This window comes from Bos taurus, chromosome 9 (assembly GCF_002263795.3).
Source record: "Bos taurus isolate L1 Dominette 01449 registration number 42190680 breed Hereford chromosome 9, ARS-UCD2.0, whole genome shotgun sequence".
Lineage (NCBI taxonomy): Eukaryota > Metazoa > Chordata > Mammalia > Artiodactyla > Bovidae > Bos > Bos taurus.
Genome location: NC_037336.1, coordinates 28,029,824 through 28,045,957, shown reverse-complemented (window position 1 = coordinate 28,045,957; position 16,134 = coordinate 28,029,824). Strand labels below are relative to the sequence as shown.

The window sequence follows — 16,134 nt, the reverse complement described above, 5'->3', positions numbered from 1 at the left end:
AGGGTTCTGGTACATTACAATTTTTCCTGCTTTCAAACAGCAGAAAAACTGAGCTCGTGGTTGAGCTATTACTGAGTATAAATTTTGTGTCAGGCATAGTGCTAACTGGCTTTATTTAGGGCTTAGCCTAATAGGGTCTATTTTCTAAAGTTATGATTTTTTAAAACATAAAAGCTCGTTTGCTTAACTGCAGAATTGGCTGTAATAGAGAATTGCATAGCCATTGACACCCTACTTCCTGTAACACTTGAATGCACATCCTGTGAAAAGTGATTATCGGTACTATTGCAGGTCCACACTCCCTGGCACGTATCTCTCTTTTTCAGTTAATACATTCATTAGCTGGGGAAGAAGTGGAGTTGCTCAGTTGTGTGCAACTCTGCAATTCTGTGGACTGTAGCTTACCAGGCTCCACTGTCCATGGAATTTTCCAGGCAAGAATACTGGAGTGGGTTGCCATTTTCTTCTCCAGGGGATCTTCCTGACCCAGGGATCGAACCTGGGTCTCCCACATTGCAGGCAGACGCTTTACCCTCTGAGCTACCAGGGAATCCCATACACTATTTTAATGTTTCCTATGTGCCTTAATGTTATATAAAGTTTTGTTATACATTTTTTTAAATTAAATTTTTGTTTGTTGTCTGTATACTGTCATTAGATTTTAAGTTTCATAAGGGCAAGAGCTGTGTCTTGTTTATTACTCAAATATCAGTATTTGGTCAAATATCTAACAGGTGGTGTTATGATCAATAAATATTGTTGAATGAATGGCTGAACAAAACAAATTCAGGCAAAGAAATATAGAGCAAAAAATATATATAAAAAGATGAAATGCTCCCTCCTGTGTATCTGTAGTCCTAGAAGAAATTGATTAATCCCATGGTTCTAGAGTTAAAGAAAAATTCAGTGTCCTAGGATGGGGTCCATAGGCATTTTGTTCATCATGTAGAACTGTCTGTTTGAAAGTTTTTCTTCTCACTGTACACTTGTTTTTCTCCCCTGTCAATCACATTGCCACTATAATCTTGAAATGGAACCATTTTAGCCTTGATGCTTGTCAAAAGATCTTCTATAAAAAATAAAAGTTGTGGGGAATATTTTTATCATCTATGTGCACAGTACAATCAGAACCAACTTCTACCTTGTTCATGAAATTTTATAATTTTATAATTACATAAATGTCTTATCATCATGCAACATGTATGGGGCTATGGACCCTCTCATGATGCTGGAACTACTGACTTTCGGTGTTATATAAACACTAACAAGATAAATGCACAACTTAGGAATTCTTGGCAAGTGTGGAAAGAAGGCTCTTGGATATATAATCTAGCTTTAATAGCAAGCTCATTTATTTAGTTTTGTTACCTTGGGCATAATTTAAAACCTCGTCTCAATTTTGTCATTGCTGAAATGGAGAAAATAATGTGAAACTGATCAGAGAATTAAGAGTAACATACAGAAAAAGCTTACTTATTTTAAAATTATGCTCATGAACTTAAATTGCAGCACCTCCCAAGGTAATTTTCTTTTGTTCTTACACAACTGGGATTTTACCCTTGAATATGCAAAGCAGGAATTGATAGGTGAGTATTTCTAAGGTGAACATCTCTTTTATTAGGCTACTTGGTCACTACGAACTCAGTGTCTCTGTTTTGTAGATGGCATTTTTACTGAAGCTTGTCTTTGAGTCATATATAGATGCCTGTTCTTAGTCATATCAAAATGATAACTAGATATTATGTCTTATACACATAGACATATTTTATGTGTTTATGTTGTTGTTGTTCAGTCACTAAGTTGTGTCCAACTCTGCAAACCCACGGATTGTAGCACACCAGGCTTCCCTATCCCTCACTATCTCCTAGAGTTTGCTCAAACTCATACCCGTTAAGTCAGTGAAGCTATCTAACCATTTCACCCTCTGCCGCCCTCTTTTCCTTCTGTCTTCAACCTTCCCCAGCATCAGGGTCTTTTCCAGTGAGTCGGCTCTATGTATACATCTTTCAGTCACTCAGTTGTGTCCAACTGTTTGCGACCACAAAGGACCACATGTCCTTTATCAACTCCCGGAGCTTGCTCAAACTCATGTCCATTGAGTCGGTGATGTCATCCAACCAATTCATCCTCTGTCATCCCCTTCTCCTCCTGCCTTCAATATTTCTCAGCATCAGGGTCTTTTCCAATAAGTTGGCTCTTTGCATCATGTGGCCAAAGTATTGGAACTTCAGCTTCAGCATCAGTCCTTCCAATGAATATTCAGGGTTGATTTCCTTTTGGATTGACTGGTTTGATAAAAACAATATATATGTCTATAATAATGTGTGCTTAGTCATGTCTGACTCTTTGCAACCCTATGGACTGAGACCACCAGGCTCTGATCTCAATGGGATTTTCCCAGCAAGAATACTGGAATGGGTTGCCATTTACTCCTGCACAGAATTGTCCCAACACAGGGATCAAACTCACGTCTACCCGTGTCTCCTGCATTGAAGGCAGATTCTTTACCACTGAGCCATTGGGAAATCCCTATATATGAATATACATTTTTTTTTTTAAGTTTAGTCAAAAGGTTTAATTGAAGTTTCAGGAAACTAAGGGCAGTGAATGATGCTGAAGATTGCAACCTGGAAGTTGGAAAAAGAGAATAGGAACTTTTATTTTCACCCATCTATACTGCTAAAACATGTTTACCATTATTATTATTATATAAGAAAAATATCTGGTGTCCATAAACATTTTTCACGAGCCCTTCATTTGAGCTTCACACACAAGCACTGCAGAAACATGGAATCAAACAATCCCCAAGCTGAATGGTTGAAGCAGACAGCCTGCCAATTTGTATGTAGCAGAGTTTTCCAGGCTGTTGATTTCATTTATGAAATGTGAATTGCTGGTGGGCCTGGGGAGGGGAGCTTCATTAATGATTTTTCAATGTCATCAACACTACATTCTCAAGTGAAGCAGGCCAACCAAATTTAAACATGCATATGCTTGAGTTTAAAAAAGGGTAGCAGTGGAAAACAACTTTGTTTAGGAGTCTCTGCTTTGTCTTCACAAATCAAAAAGAAGGTATAAATCCCAAGAATGTGCATTCTTTTTCGAATGTCTCCATTTTAAATACTTTGCAAGTTAGAAGCTGAATGACACTACTCTTTCTTTTCCCAATCTTTTTTATCATTATCACACAATAAAACAATTTATCATTATCAACTGTTATTTGCTTCTTCAGCACATAGGAGCTTTATATGTGCAATAAAATATAATAATTCTTGGTTTTGCAACCAATGATGTTTTGTATATTCTACATGACACTCAGTAAGTGTATTATATACATTATCTAAAATTTATTTAAATAATGTTAAATATTCATAAATATTTATTAGCTCACTAACCACAGTAGAATACAAACTTCCTGAATCCTGGGATGATTTTCTGTTTTATCTTTTATATGATAGTGCCTAGATCAGTGCTTTGCACAGACTAAGGATCAATAAATATTTGCTGTATGAATGAACATACAAACCTAATATAAACCTAATATTACACCCACTTTATAGATAATAATATTGAGGCCTACAGATAATAACATTGAGGCTTAATACTTATCTATGTATGTACTTCCTAGTAAGTGGAAAAACTGGTCTCTGAATACTGATTTTTTCCAACTCTAAAATGTGAAGCATTTGTAAGCACACTGCTATGGGTTTTTCTGGTGGCTCAGACAGTAAAGAATCTGCCTGCAAGGAAGGATCCCTGAGTCAGGAAGATCTCCTGAAGATGGGAATGGCTTCCAGTATTCTTATCTGGAGAAAACCATGGGCAGAAGAGCATGGTGGGCTACAGTCTACGGGGTCGCAAAGATTTAGACACAACTGAGGGACGAACAAACACACAAGCACCCTTCTATAACTACTGTTGATACAGATAGAATGAATGTTTTTAAATATCTCACACAAAAAGACTACATAGAAAGCCACATACTACATCGTATAGGTACACATTACTAACAGAGTCATTAAGATTGTAATTGCATGAACAGTAAAGCCATTGAGGTTTCTAGTTTTTTCAGCCAGTCATTAAATAATGAATCATATAAACAATTTCCTAAATTAAGCTGGTTAAACTAAATAGACTGACTATTGATAGAAAATTGATAACTGCCTCACTCACTGCCAGAGTAGTAGTTAATATTTAGTGTCAAGGAGAGACTTTACACTTAAAATCAGGTCACCAAATCCATTTGTATGAAATATACAAAGGAGCTTCAGTATTGTTTTCCTTTGTCAATTCTATGTCAGTTTTGGTCTGAGGGAGTCTAGAGAGCCTGCTAGCAAAGGAGGCAGGTCATGCTGCCAGGCACGAGTCCCAAATGTACCTCAGGTGACTGTGTGACCTGGGCAATTCACTCCTAGCATTTCAATTTTCACATTAATGAAAAAAAGGATTGTTGTGAAAATTAGATTGAACACAACTGTGAAGCACTTAGAACAAAGCCAACAGTGTATGTTAGTCTCTTTACTGATATTTGAAATGATTTTTCTTATATTTTTCCACCATAATGTTAAAGCATATTTAAATATAAATATATTTAAATAAAATAATTAAAGTTATATTAAATGAAGTTACATTCATAAATTTAAATCCATGATTTTTGTATCTTTTGAGTAGTCATTTGCACTTTTCAATGAATATCTGCTACTATTACAATTATACACATATACACATTTACATTTCACTGTGGTCCTCATTGGGCTTCCCTTGTCGTTCAAGTGGTAAAGAATCTGCCTGCAATGCAGGAGCCGCAGGTGACACAGTTTCGATCCTTGGATCAGGAAGATCTCCTGGAGGAAGAAATGGCGATCCACTCTAGTATTTTTGCCTGGAGAATCCCATGGACAGAGGAGCCTGGCGGGCTTCAGTCCATGGGGTCGCAAAGAGTCGGACACGACTGAGCGACCTAGCATGCATACGCACGTGGTCCTCACTGTATTATTTAACAATCAATGTTTTGTAAAACACACACATACACACTTTCACATTTTCTTTCCTGCATGAGAGATGGAGCACTACTGTCACTCTAACCAGCTTCACTACAAGATTTGGATTTGGAACAAACTTCAGTGAATCCGTGTTTCTTCTTAATTATGTCTTAAGAGAAACTGTTGAAAATAAGAGATGTATTTTAGTAGGTAGCATTTTATTTCATCTGCCGTGGACGCATGATTTTGTAATCCAGGTAAATACAACTGTGAGAAAGACAAGCTCTGATTACCAATCAGTCTGACTGGGATCATCTTTAGTTCACAGACTTTCAAAAACACAAAACTGCCCTGAGTTTGGGTAAAGTCACAGAGAGAACCAACACCTACCAACTTCTACTCCACTTTTCATCTTATCTCTGTCTACGTTTCTTTAATTCAATACTACATGGGCTGTTTAATTTTTTTCCTTTCTCTTATTTAACCACGTTCACATGTTTATGAAACCTCATGCACCTTCTATGTTCCTATTTTTCTTGTTTGAGTTTTTAAATCGGTGTTATCTTTGGTTATAAACTGAGGAATCCTTTCATGCATAATAAAGGGGTAAGGTGATGGTGTTCTCAAGTAATTGCCCAATCTCATCCAAAGCAAGAGATCATTTGTTGCACTGCAGTTGGAGAAAAACCAACCAACCAAACAAAAAAGTCCTTCAGTTTAAAACATATTTCCCTATTTATTAACCAAATGATCTAATGCAGGCATCAGAAAGACTCTAAATTTTAAATTCCTAACCTTCTGAAATGGGAACAATGATAATTAGCTGATGTCTCTGTGGCTGAAATGAGACTGAATAATTTAACAAATATTTCCTGAGCATTCATGTACGAACATACAACACATAGACATCCACAGATTGGATGAAAACTTTCGTAAGCCTCATCTAAGGCACCACTGGAGGCCGCTTCACTTTTACTGTCTTCCAGCTTTCTTTACCAAGTATCCTGAGATCTTGGAGGACAAGGATTGTGTCTTCTTCATTAGTGGAGTCTCATGACTAAGATATCCCCAGAATATTATACTATCACTCAAATGTTGTTATGAAACAAAACAATTTAAGATGTGGTTTAAAAATGCCGAGAAAATAAAATTTATGTTTCATTTTTAGATGTTTTAGACCAAAATATAAAGTAGAATCCTTGTCCCACTAATCAAAAATTTGCATGGGTGGAAAAGACCATTAGAATGGACCCAGCAGACACACAACACTGGGGGAAATTATCTTCAGATAACTATCTGGTAATTTCAGAGCTGCAGTTAGAGTCTCAAGCTACTGGGCACAGCGCTCTTTCCATAACAGGTATGCACACATACACAAACACACCCCCACCACACCCATGGTGTGTATTTCTGTCCGTGTCTGTCTCTCTCTCACCTCTCATTCCCATTGTGTCAACAGGAAAAGAAATTATGCTTTATAAGCTTCTATAGTTACAGTTCTAAAAATAGCTTTAGTTTGCAATACAAACACTTAATGCATGACCCAACGTTTATGCCTAAGTCCTGATTCGGCAACACTTCTTTGGCAAGATTCCCATAGGACTTTGGTGCTCAAAAGTAAGTTTGCTGAGTGGACACTAAAAACACAAAATGAGCCAGAGGGCATTCTCTCTTTGCAGTGCAGAATAAATGCATACATTTTCCCTGCCTCATCCTGTCATCGTTTCATTTTTGTGATCCTTTGTCTTTTGTATATGCTAAATACAATGTACCACGTTGCTGATAGTGTCACTCTGTCTCTGTCTAATCTTTTTTGTATGCCTTGCTATGTGCCTCATTATTCTACCTTTCCCTGAAACTTCCCAACATGAAGACTCTGTACTGAAATAAGTAAGAAATAATGTGAGGAGACTGAACATACTGTAGGTTGCACAGATAATAGTCAGTACGAACAAGGTCCTGTGATGTTATCTGAAGATGGCAGGAGAGGTGGTTGGATTTATTGCAGGTAATGAGCCAGGTGACTTTAAACCATTCAAATGGTCCAGAAAATGGTGGAAAAATCACTTGCCAAGGCAAATAAGCAGACATTCTTATTCTTTTTCCCCTTAACAAAAGAGAGTCACTTTTTCTTACTTATATCTCTGAGCACCAGCATGCATTTTCTTTGACTTGAAGTGAGAAGAATCAGTTACATTAATAAAAGGTCAAAGGTCATAGGTATGGATCATCCTACATCTGATTAAATACTTAAAAATAATAGATGACCTGATATGAAAAACAATACATTTAAAGCTTTTTAAAAAAGTGAACAAGAAAAATAAAAATGAATTAATAAATAAAAACTATGATATTTAAAAACTTTTTCCTTCAAGGAGAGAAGCACATTAGGATATTTGCATAAAGTGGCTTGGAGTGACAAGAAACATGAACACACAGAGTGAAAGTGAGTCATTCTTTAGAGGGCTTAAATGGAAAGAATACCAAGGAAGGAATACTGAAGCTTTACATTTATAACTGCCATATATTTCACATACATATAGTTGTACATATATTATGTACATTAGTTTTTTGGAGGAAGGAAGTAAAATTCACAGTACTTGGATGCATTAATTTTGGAAAGCCAGTGATTACAGAAAAAATTTTGGCAGTCTCAACTACTTCACTTACCAACATATAACCACTTTCCATTCATTCTATCAACTTGGCAGTTTGGCCTGATGGGCTTAACTGGAAAAGCGTTGGGCTGTTAACCGCTGCTTAGAATAAAAGTGCTATTGTTTTTGGTACTATTCTTATCTTCAGGAAAGGAACTGTAAATCACTTTTGTTCACATGTTTGGCAGAATTCAGCATGAAGCCTTCTGGTCCTGGACTTTTCTTCATTAGCAGGCTTTTGATTATGTTCTCATTGTTATTATTCTGTGCAAATTTTTTATTTCTTCATGATTCAGTCTTGGCCATTGCATGCGTCTAGATATTTACTCATATCTTCTAGGCTATCCAAGTTGTTGGCATAGAAACATTCACAGTAGTCTTTTATGATCCTCTTTTTAATTTTTTGTAGCAAGAGTTATAATATCTCCTCTTTTACTCTGATTTCATTTTACTTGGCTCTTCACTTTTTTTTTTTAAATCTAGCCAAAGGTTTGTCATTTTTATTGATCTTTTCAAAAGACAACTCTTGGTTTTGTTGATCTTTCTACTCTTTATTTTGTTTAAGTCTGCTCTAATCGTTTTTATTTCCTTCCTTCTGCTAACTTTGGGCTTAGTTTGTTCTTTTTTACTCTAATACCTTGAAGTATGCAGTTAGGTTGTTTATTTGAAATCTTTCTATTTTTTAATGTACTTATTGCTATGAACTTCTCTCTTAGAACTGCTTTTGATGCATTCTGTTAAGTTTTGGTATGTTGAGTTTTCATTTTCATTTTTCCGAAGATATTTTCTAATCTCCCTTTTAATTTCTTCTTTGATTTACTGGATGTTTAAGAATATGTTGTTTAATTTCTATGTATCTGTGAATTTTAATATTTAAGTGTGCATGATATTATCATTATGTTTCATGCTTTTTGATTGGACATTAAATGAAGCCTTTCAATAATCCTTTCTAGGCTACAGTCCATGGGTCTTAAAGAGTCAGACATGACTGAGCAACTAACACATTTACACTTTCAATTTCATTTTTTACTAAAGAAGATATGATAAGCTTTCAATCTAACAAGATTTCTTTTAAAATTAATTTCTTTTTCAGCAGGAATTTTTAAAATTGTAGCTGTTATAATATATGTGAGAATTTACTGACTCCCTCTAAGGAAAGAAGGTCTAAGGTGACACCATCTCTCACAGGTAAAAGTGAAAGTCTTTCTATATAATGCTATTCTTTCTGTCAAAATGTCCAAGGACTGTCATTCACACTCAGCACCACAGGCCCGAAACTTGGTTGTTTGGTAGTAAACAAATGATGACATTAAATGCATAAAATTTCAAAGCACCAATAATATCTCAGTGTATTACTATAAGAGGTCATTGTTGCTTTAAATGGTAAAATAAAAAAGATACTAAATATTCTCAAGCAGTTATTTGAAACATATAGTAATGCAGAAAGCTCAACATTAATGAAATGAGGATATAACTTTTAAAAAAATGTATCTTTTCCAAAATGCTGCCTTCCCCACCGTCACTGTCTGTGATTATGCACTGGGTGGAGCTCCGCTGACCGTCTGGGATAGGATGATGAAAAAACAATCCCCAGAACGATGGAAGAAGACAGGAAACTCTTAAACAGATATTTCCAGTGTCCAAAGACTCAAATTAGCACCATGTGTTTTTCTTGTTGTTTATTCGCTAAGTTGTGCCTGACTCTCCTAAATTGTTTTTCATTTATATATTTATATATTCCACACACATTTTTAGTGGGGAAAAATTTTGCATTTTGCTTTCTTAATAAAACTGTGGAAATTTATAACACTCCTGTCCCTCATTTTTTAATACTTATATCTTAGTTTGGAAAAAGTTATAACATCATTGAATGATTACATTACTTGATGGAATCAAATCTTTCAATTTAGATATTTATATAAATGTTTATTGAAATTGACAGATCATGAAAAAGAAGTGTAGAGTTATTTTAAAGAAATAAATTATCTAAATACAAAGAATGTCTTTAGTCTTCATAATTAATTCATTCTTCAAATAATACAATGTAACAACATTTTGCTGCCTGTTGAACATTTAACATAATGTGTAAGACTTCTCTTGCAAGCAAAATATTTGAATTTACATATTATGTCAGAATAACTTGAAAGCGTATGTAGCATCAAAATAACTACTACATAGGGGACAATAAAAATAAAGTTTCGGATATGATATTTTTCTAAAGTTAAACATGAATGCCTTAATAGGTTTGGAATCCTTATTGCTTTAAGTACTTTAAAATAAATTAAGTACGTTATGTGGGCTAAGAAAAAAATTATGCTGTGCTTTCTTGTTTCATTAAATAACAATTTCATTTAATTTAAATTTAATTGAAAAATAAGAAAATATATGACTTGAGGGTATGTTTTTTATCCATTGCTACACTGACTAATGGAGTCTCTCCTGCATCCTTCATGTATCTCACTAAGTCTTCTGTCAGCTTCCCCTCCCACTGCACTTCCACATTGCCCTCAGTGCCAACACATGTTTATACAAGTTCATGAAAAGCCTTTTCTTTTAATACAATTCCAATAATTTGGGATTTTTACACTAAGCCCTTGCATACTGGTCAATAGTTCACACAGATTTCTCCTCAGGGTAAAGTAGAAACGGGCTCTATTTGAACATTTGATACAGCAGGTGTATTTCATGGTTTTACTGGTTCACTAATATGTTCATTTTAATGATAAGAAATATTAGACAATTTGGAGAATGATACCAGGCCCATAGAAGTTACTGGGATAATTAGAAACTAAATGTATTACATTGGACTTAACATATTTACTTACATTTTAGGGAACGTAACTTGATGCATGGCATATCAGAATCCACATACCTATGAGCCTAGTATAATAGGAAGGCCAGAGGGCTAATAAGACCCCTTAGTAAGATCATAGTGCTTGATTGGGAGATCAGGGTTCTCATGCAGGTTCTGCTGCAAATTATAATAACTTTGAAAAGTTTCTAGACTATTTCAGTTTTATCCATCTATAGGGTGAGGATTTTGGACCTCATCCAAAAATCTTTAGAGTTTACCTCTAAGTGTTTCCCAGCTATAAAATTTGTTAGGATTTTACTGTATCTGAAATGAAAGTATGGCAAGCTATCACTGAGAAATTTAAAGTATTTTTTTGTATCTTAAACCTTTGGTTTTCATGGTCACTCCTAATAGGATTAACCTTAGGATATTTATAAAATATAGATTTTCTACTACAGACTCATAAAATCAGAACAGCATATGTATTTTTTTATTTATGTAAAGCTGATTTACAATGTTGTGCCAATCTCTGCTATACAGCAAACTGACTCAGTTTTACACATATATACATTCTTTTTTAATACACTTTTCCATTACGGTTTATCTCAGGAGATTGGATATAGTTCCCTGTGCTATACAGTAGGAACTTGTTTTCTAGACATTCTAAGCTTTCTCAGTATCTCTGACATGGCTACTCTTTCGTATGTTGTTTCACAGTACAATTTAAAATTTTACAATAGAGAATAAGTTCCTTTCCCTTTGCATCAAAACACAGAAGTACATATGAAAGTTATACCTTTGAAAGTATAAAAAAATAAATGAATAATATGTGGCCTTATTGCAAGTAACTGAATATGCAATAGGTGGATCAATGTGTTTTCACATTTCATTATAGAGTAATACCTTTTTCCTTTAGGGAGGCTGGAACCTTTACTTCTTTTTCCTTAATAGGGTCTGGAAAGAAACATTGAACATGTGTTTGAAACCAAGATCAAAATACTAACACACACACAGTGGAGTCAATAAGCTATCAGTAAGGTGAACCAAGGTGGAAATGATATGATGTTTTCTTTCAAAAATAATTTTAATCATAAAGAACAGTATAGAGTACAACAAGCCATTTTCTAGTCATATTTTTTAAAATAAATGTAAATTGTAGAATGATGTACAATCTATGTATTCATTTAAGAGGATGAGTTTTTGGATAGCTAGGAACTTGCTTTGTCTGTGATTTTAAAAAAAACACATGACTTCAGCATCTAGAAGTCTTCCAAATCAGCACTAACTTAGTTTACTTCTCTCAGGCTATGTTTCTTCAAAAAAATAAACAATCAAATGGAAAACTCTGCATATATCATGTAAATGTGGTGTTTTAGTCATCAGACTCAAGTTAAACAGATTTCAAGAATAAGAGTAAGATAAATACTGAGACAGTTTCATCTATGAGCTCCCAATGTCTTAAACATGTGGTCCTTAGTTAAAGCAAATCAAGTAAAACTCCACTTATTCTACTAGGTTCAAATACAAAATGATTCTGATCATATCATGGGTTCCAGAGAAATCAAGGGGCAATGCCTTGAACAACATTATGCTCCCTCAGTAACTCATTAAAAATAGAAAATAAAACCAGTTCTCTGCCTTTTCTGCAACACTAAGTCTCAGTATCTATTTTACGGACAAAAATGACTTATAATACAGTGAGAAAGGAAGGAAAGAAAGAAATCAATCCTTCCAGCCCTTTTTTTTCCTATTCCCTTCTATGGTGTGGGATGGAATGCAAAAAATATGGTGGTGGTATTTGTAAATGAGCATGCCACTCAAGCAACTCAGAATTCACTGAGTTGAGGTGAGTTTGGATCATTTTAAGAATGGATTTTGGGGTTCCATTGAAAAGGTTGTGTCCCTCAAAGCAAGATTTTCTCAGTATATAAACTATAGCCTTAAATAGCCATAGGCTTGTAGAATTTTTTTAATGGTTTTGGTGGAAAAGAAGTGTCCCTGTTGCTATTTATTGTGCTAAGAATAAATAGGATCCATTTTTTTTTTCACATTTCAGCATGTGAAAATGAAACCAAGAGCCATGAATTGAATAAACAGACTGAAAAGCTTCATTAACTTTTTCTTTCGGGATGAGGGTGGTAATTTACTGTTTTGCATTTCCTGGCTAAACCAAAAGAATTAATGTGTTGTAAAATGAGAAGTGTTGATAGGGACAGATCCTTGGTGGGATGGGAGAATGCAATGCCTGGAACTTCAAAATTCAAAATCCAGCATGTTGATTTAAATGGATATCTGTATACAATTGTGTGAGATTAAAGTAGTTGTAAAGTACAAGACCTCAGAAGAGGGCCCATGGACTGCTTTGATTTTAAAGGAGAAAGAAAGAAGATGTGGAAAACAGACAGACTTTTTAAAACTATCTGAAGGCCATAAACCCATCACTGTAAATTTGGGGAAAGTCCTCAGAAAATAGAAATGATTTTTATTTCCAAGTTGCTAACAGGAAGATTCCTTTGCTGCCATGCTGGGTCATCTGCACTGACCTTCCTGCATCTCATTTCTTTTGCGTGTCCTTTTTGACTTCAAGGGACTTTGACCTGATTTAAGAAGTCTGTAGGGTGGTCTGAGCAGTCCCTAACTACCCAAGGATGCCAAAGCTGACCAAAAATGGGAGAGGGTTATATGGGAACTCTTCACTTCTGTGTTAGGAAGAATAAATATATCATTGGTTTGGGTCAGCTATTTACACATTTTTTCAACCTAACTGTCTTTTTTGTCAGAAGCAAAGCATTAGAGAGCACATTTTTGCATGTGTGTTGTTTGTATAAATATGGTAGTTTCTTTACATTTAACCAAGAGCCTACAGGAAGTCTTAGAAATCTTCATTATCAGGATCTAGAACATGTTTAAAGGTGCTGGGATATAACTTGGAATTCTCAAAATAATCTGGCAGGGAGGTGGTGATGTAGAAAAGTTCACAAAGAAACAGGAAGATCATTCCAGGTTTTCCATTCCTGTACCCTGCTCCCAGAGTCAAAGGCAATAAGGAACTTGGGTGAGAATTCACGATGAATAAATCACTAGGGATCAGATGCAAAGTCATTGAAAACTTACCATATCCTTAGTGGTAGCTTTTGTTTGGTGAGTGGGAATGGCCAAGAAAAAGTATGGTGAAGAAGACAAATAGAAGTTGGGGGAAACCTCAGGTGCATGGCGCTGGGTATGAATATGAAAGAAGATAAGCTCTGCTGAGAATTCCCTGGCATTAGATCCAAACATACACAAGCCTGAGTCACAAAACTAGTCAATAACTCTAATGTCCATCATATTACACCAATACCAGAGGCACCTGCAGGTGCTATTGCATTCTCAATAGAAGAGAAATAATTAATCTCCTTGTTGCCTGGTTACAGTTTGGTTTGCAGTTCCTTGGACCATCGGTGAATCCCACAAACTCAGATAAATTAGACCAGTTGTAAGAAGCAAGTTGCAAGACGATAGGGTGAATGTCAGAAGGGCTACAACAGGAGTGTCTGATTTCTGGGTGGTCAGGGCCACTTAAGCAGGGCTCTGCCCACTTGAGGATGTAGAGAAGACTTACTATCCCAGAGAGTCAGTAGCTGAATCAGCAGCAAAAGCCAACAAGATGTGTCTTTCTCTGGCTCCTTTTCTTTGTAATGATCATCTCCAGCCCTCTCTATATGTCCTTAAATACACAAGCCTGATGTTCTCTGGGCTTCCCTGATGACTCAGATGGTAAAGAACCTGCCTACAATGCAGGGGTCCTAGGATTGATCCCTGGATCGGGAAGATTCCCTGGAGGAGGGCACGGCAACCCACTTCAGTATTCTTGCCTGAAGAATCCCATGGACAGAGGAGCTTGGTGGGCTGCAATCCATGGGACAGCAAAGAGTTGGACACAACTGAGCAACTAACACATTGATGTTTCTCTAAATGCCTAATTTACTCGCGGTTGTCATATCCCCAGTAAATGTGGCCCTAAATGATTTCTGTGTAATAATTCTGGTTTTAGAAATGCAGCATTGTTTCAATATGGATTTCCTAATATGTACATACAAGTGGAAACTATAGGAGACCGGCAAAGGTAGGCAACCTTTGGGCTGCTCCATGAAATAAGTAGCTACGTAGCAAGTAGAATTGCTGCACTCTGACTCTGCCACAGTTCAGCAGCAGGTTTCAAAAACTGATTCCAGAAACAATAACACTGCAGAGGTTAAAGTCACTGAAATTGTATGGGTAATAAGCCATTTTCTCTGATTTTTCTAGGTAAAGAAAATTATATTCAGAAACTAAAGGAAAAATGACAATAACATTCTTCTAAAATAGCCCTCAGCTTGTATATAACAAAGATAATCGAGGGCATTAACACAGCTTGAATTTAAAAAGAGGTTCATTTAAATTAGTTCTAAATCAATAATCATATGTAATAGACTTTAATATACATGATTTTGTAGTGACCATGGAGACATCTTACAAATAGTAGAGGATTTAACACTGAGGAAAAAGTGTTCCCTAGGAAATTGTCTGCAATTGTACGTTAGTAACAACAACAGCAATAGAAATTACAAAAGCCTACTTCGTAGGCTACTCCATCAGTGTGGATTTAAATTGTCCCAGGTAATGTTTTCCGGGACAGATGTTTACAACTACCATTTCCAAGTAGTTTAGGCTGCAGCAGAAGTGAAGTCTTTAAGTAATAATTGAAATTTTTTATAATCATCATTGCTTGAAAGATAGTGTTAGAGGTAAGACCCAACGTTTCTGTTGAGTTGTTTTCATAGCAAACAATAATATACAGTCTAAGTATTCTCGTGACATAAATGCTCAACAAAATAAGTCTATTTCATACTATACTGGAAGGAGGAAGGTTTAGATTTTGCATCTATATATGGATTTTCCTGGTAGTGTGTTTCAATAATACTTTTAGTTTCCACACAAACAAGGACACTGTTTTTGTAAATTGCCAGATAAAATGAGAGTGGAGGTGAGGAGGAGTCTCTCTCTCTCTTAGAGAACAAGTAATCACCGGTGAAAAATGGACTGAGCTCTTCTGTGGGAATTAACGGGAGTCACCCATTAGTAAAAGGACTATGAGTATATTTTTCCACATTGTATAGACATTTGTCTATGTCAAATAGATTTTCAAGAATAGGTAATGAGCTCTATACTCAAAGCAAAGGTGCTTTGAAGAATATTAAAAAAAAAAAAAGAGCCTTTGTTTAAGGATTAGACAATATCTGTGTTAAAATGGAATAAAGGGGTCTTAAATCCAGCAGACTTGACTCTGATTCTTGCTTTTGCTTCCCACCCACAGTGTGACATTGAGTAATTTAAATTACATATACCTCAGCTTCCTTCCTTCCTTACTGAAATGTATATATAAAGCACAATTTGCAGAACAAAATATATAAAGTAGAATTCAATGTGCCTGGCAAAGAGCAGATGCCCTGCTTGTGTACTTCTCCCAAATAATCCTCACATCTTCGTCTGGATAACTCCTCTCCCTTCATACTTGAATTTAATATAACTTCTTCAGAAAAGCCTTCTCTAATTCCTCAGACTTGATTATGACCTCAATAGAAAAGACCTGAAGTTTTATGTGACATTATTTTTAGAAAGAGTCCTGGAATTTGGATGGATTGAGAGAAAAGTCAATTCATTCAAGAGATTGAGGTTGAAA

The 16,134-nt window shown here is 35.6% G+C and overlaps 1 protein-coding gene across 50 annotated transcripts in view; it reads right to left on the bottom strand.

Moving 5' to 3' along the window:
• TRDN (triadin) overlaps positions 1 to 16,134 on the bottom strand; it is a 415,031-nt gene that overhangs the window by 70,246 nt on the left and 328,651 nt on the right. For all 50 annotated transcript variants that reach the window (XM_059890081.1, XM_059890082.1, XM_059890083.1 and 47 more), the window contains one exon: positions 11,337 to 11,387. In XM_059890081.1, coding sequence (XP_059746064.1) covers positions 11,337 to 11,387 — 51 coding nt within the window. The remainder of the gene's footprint in view (positions 1 to 11,336; positions 11,388 to 16,134) is intronic.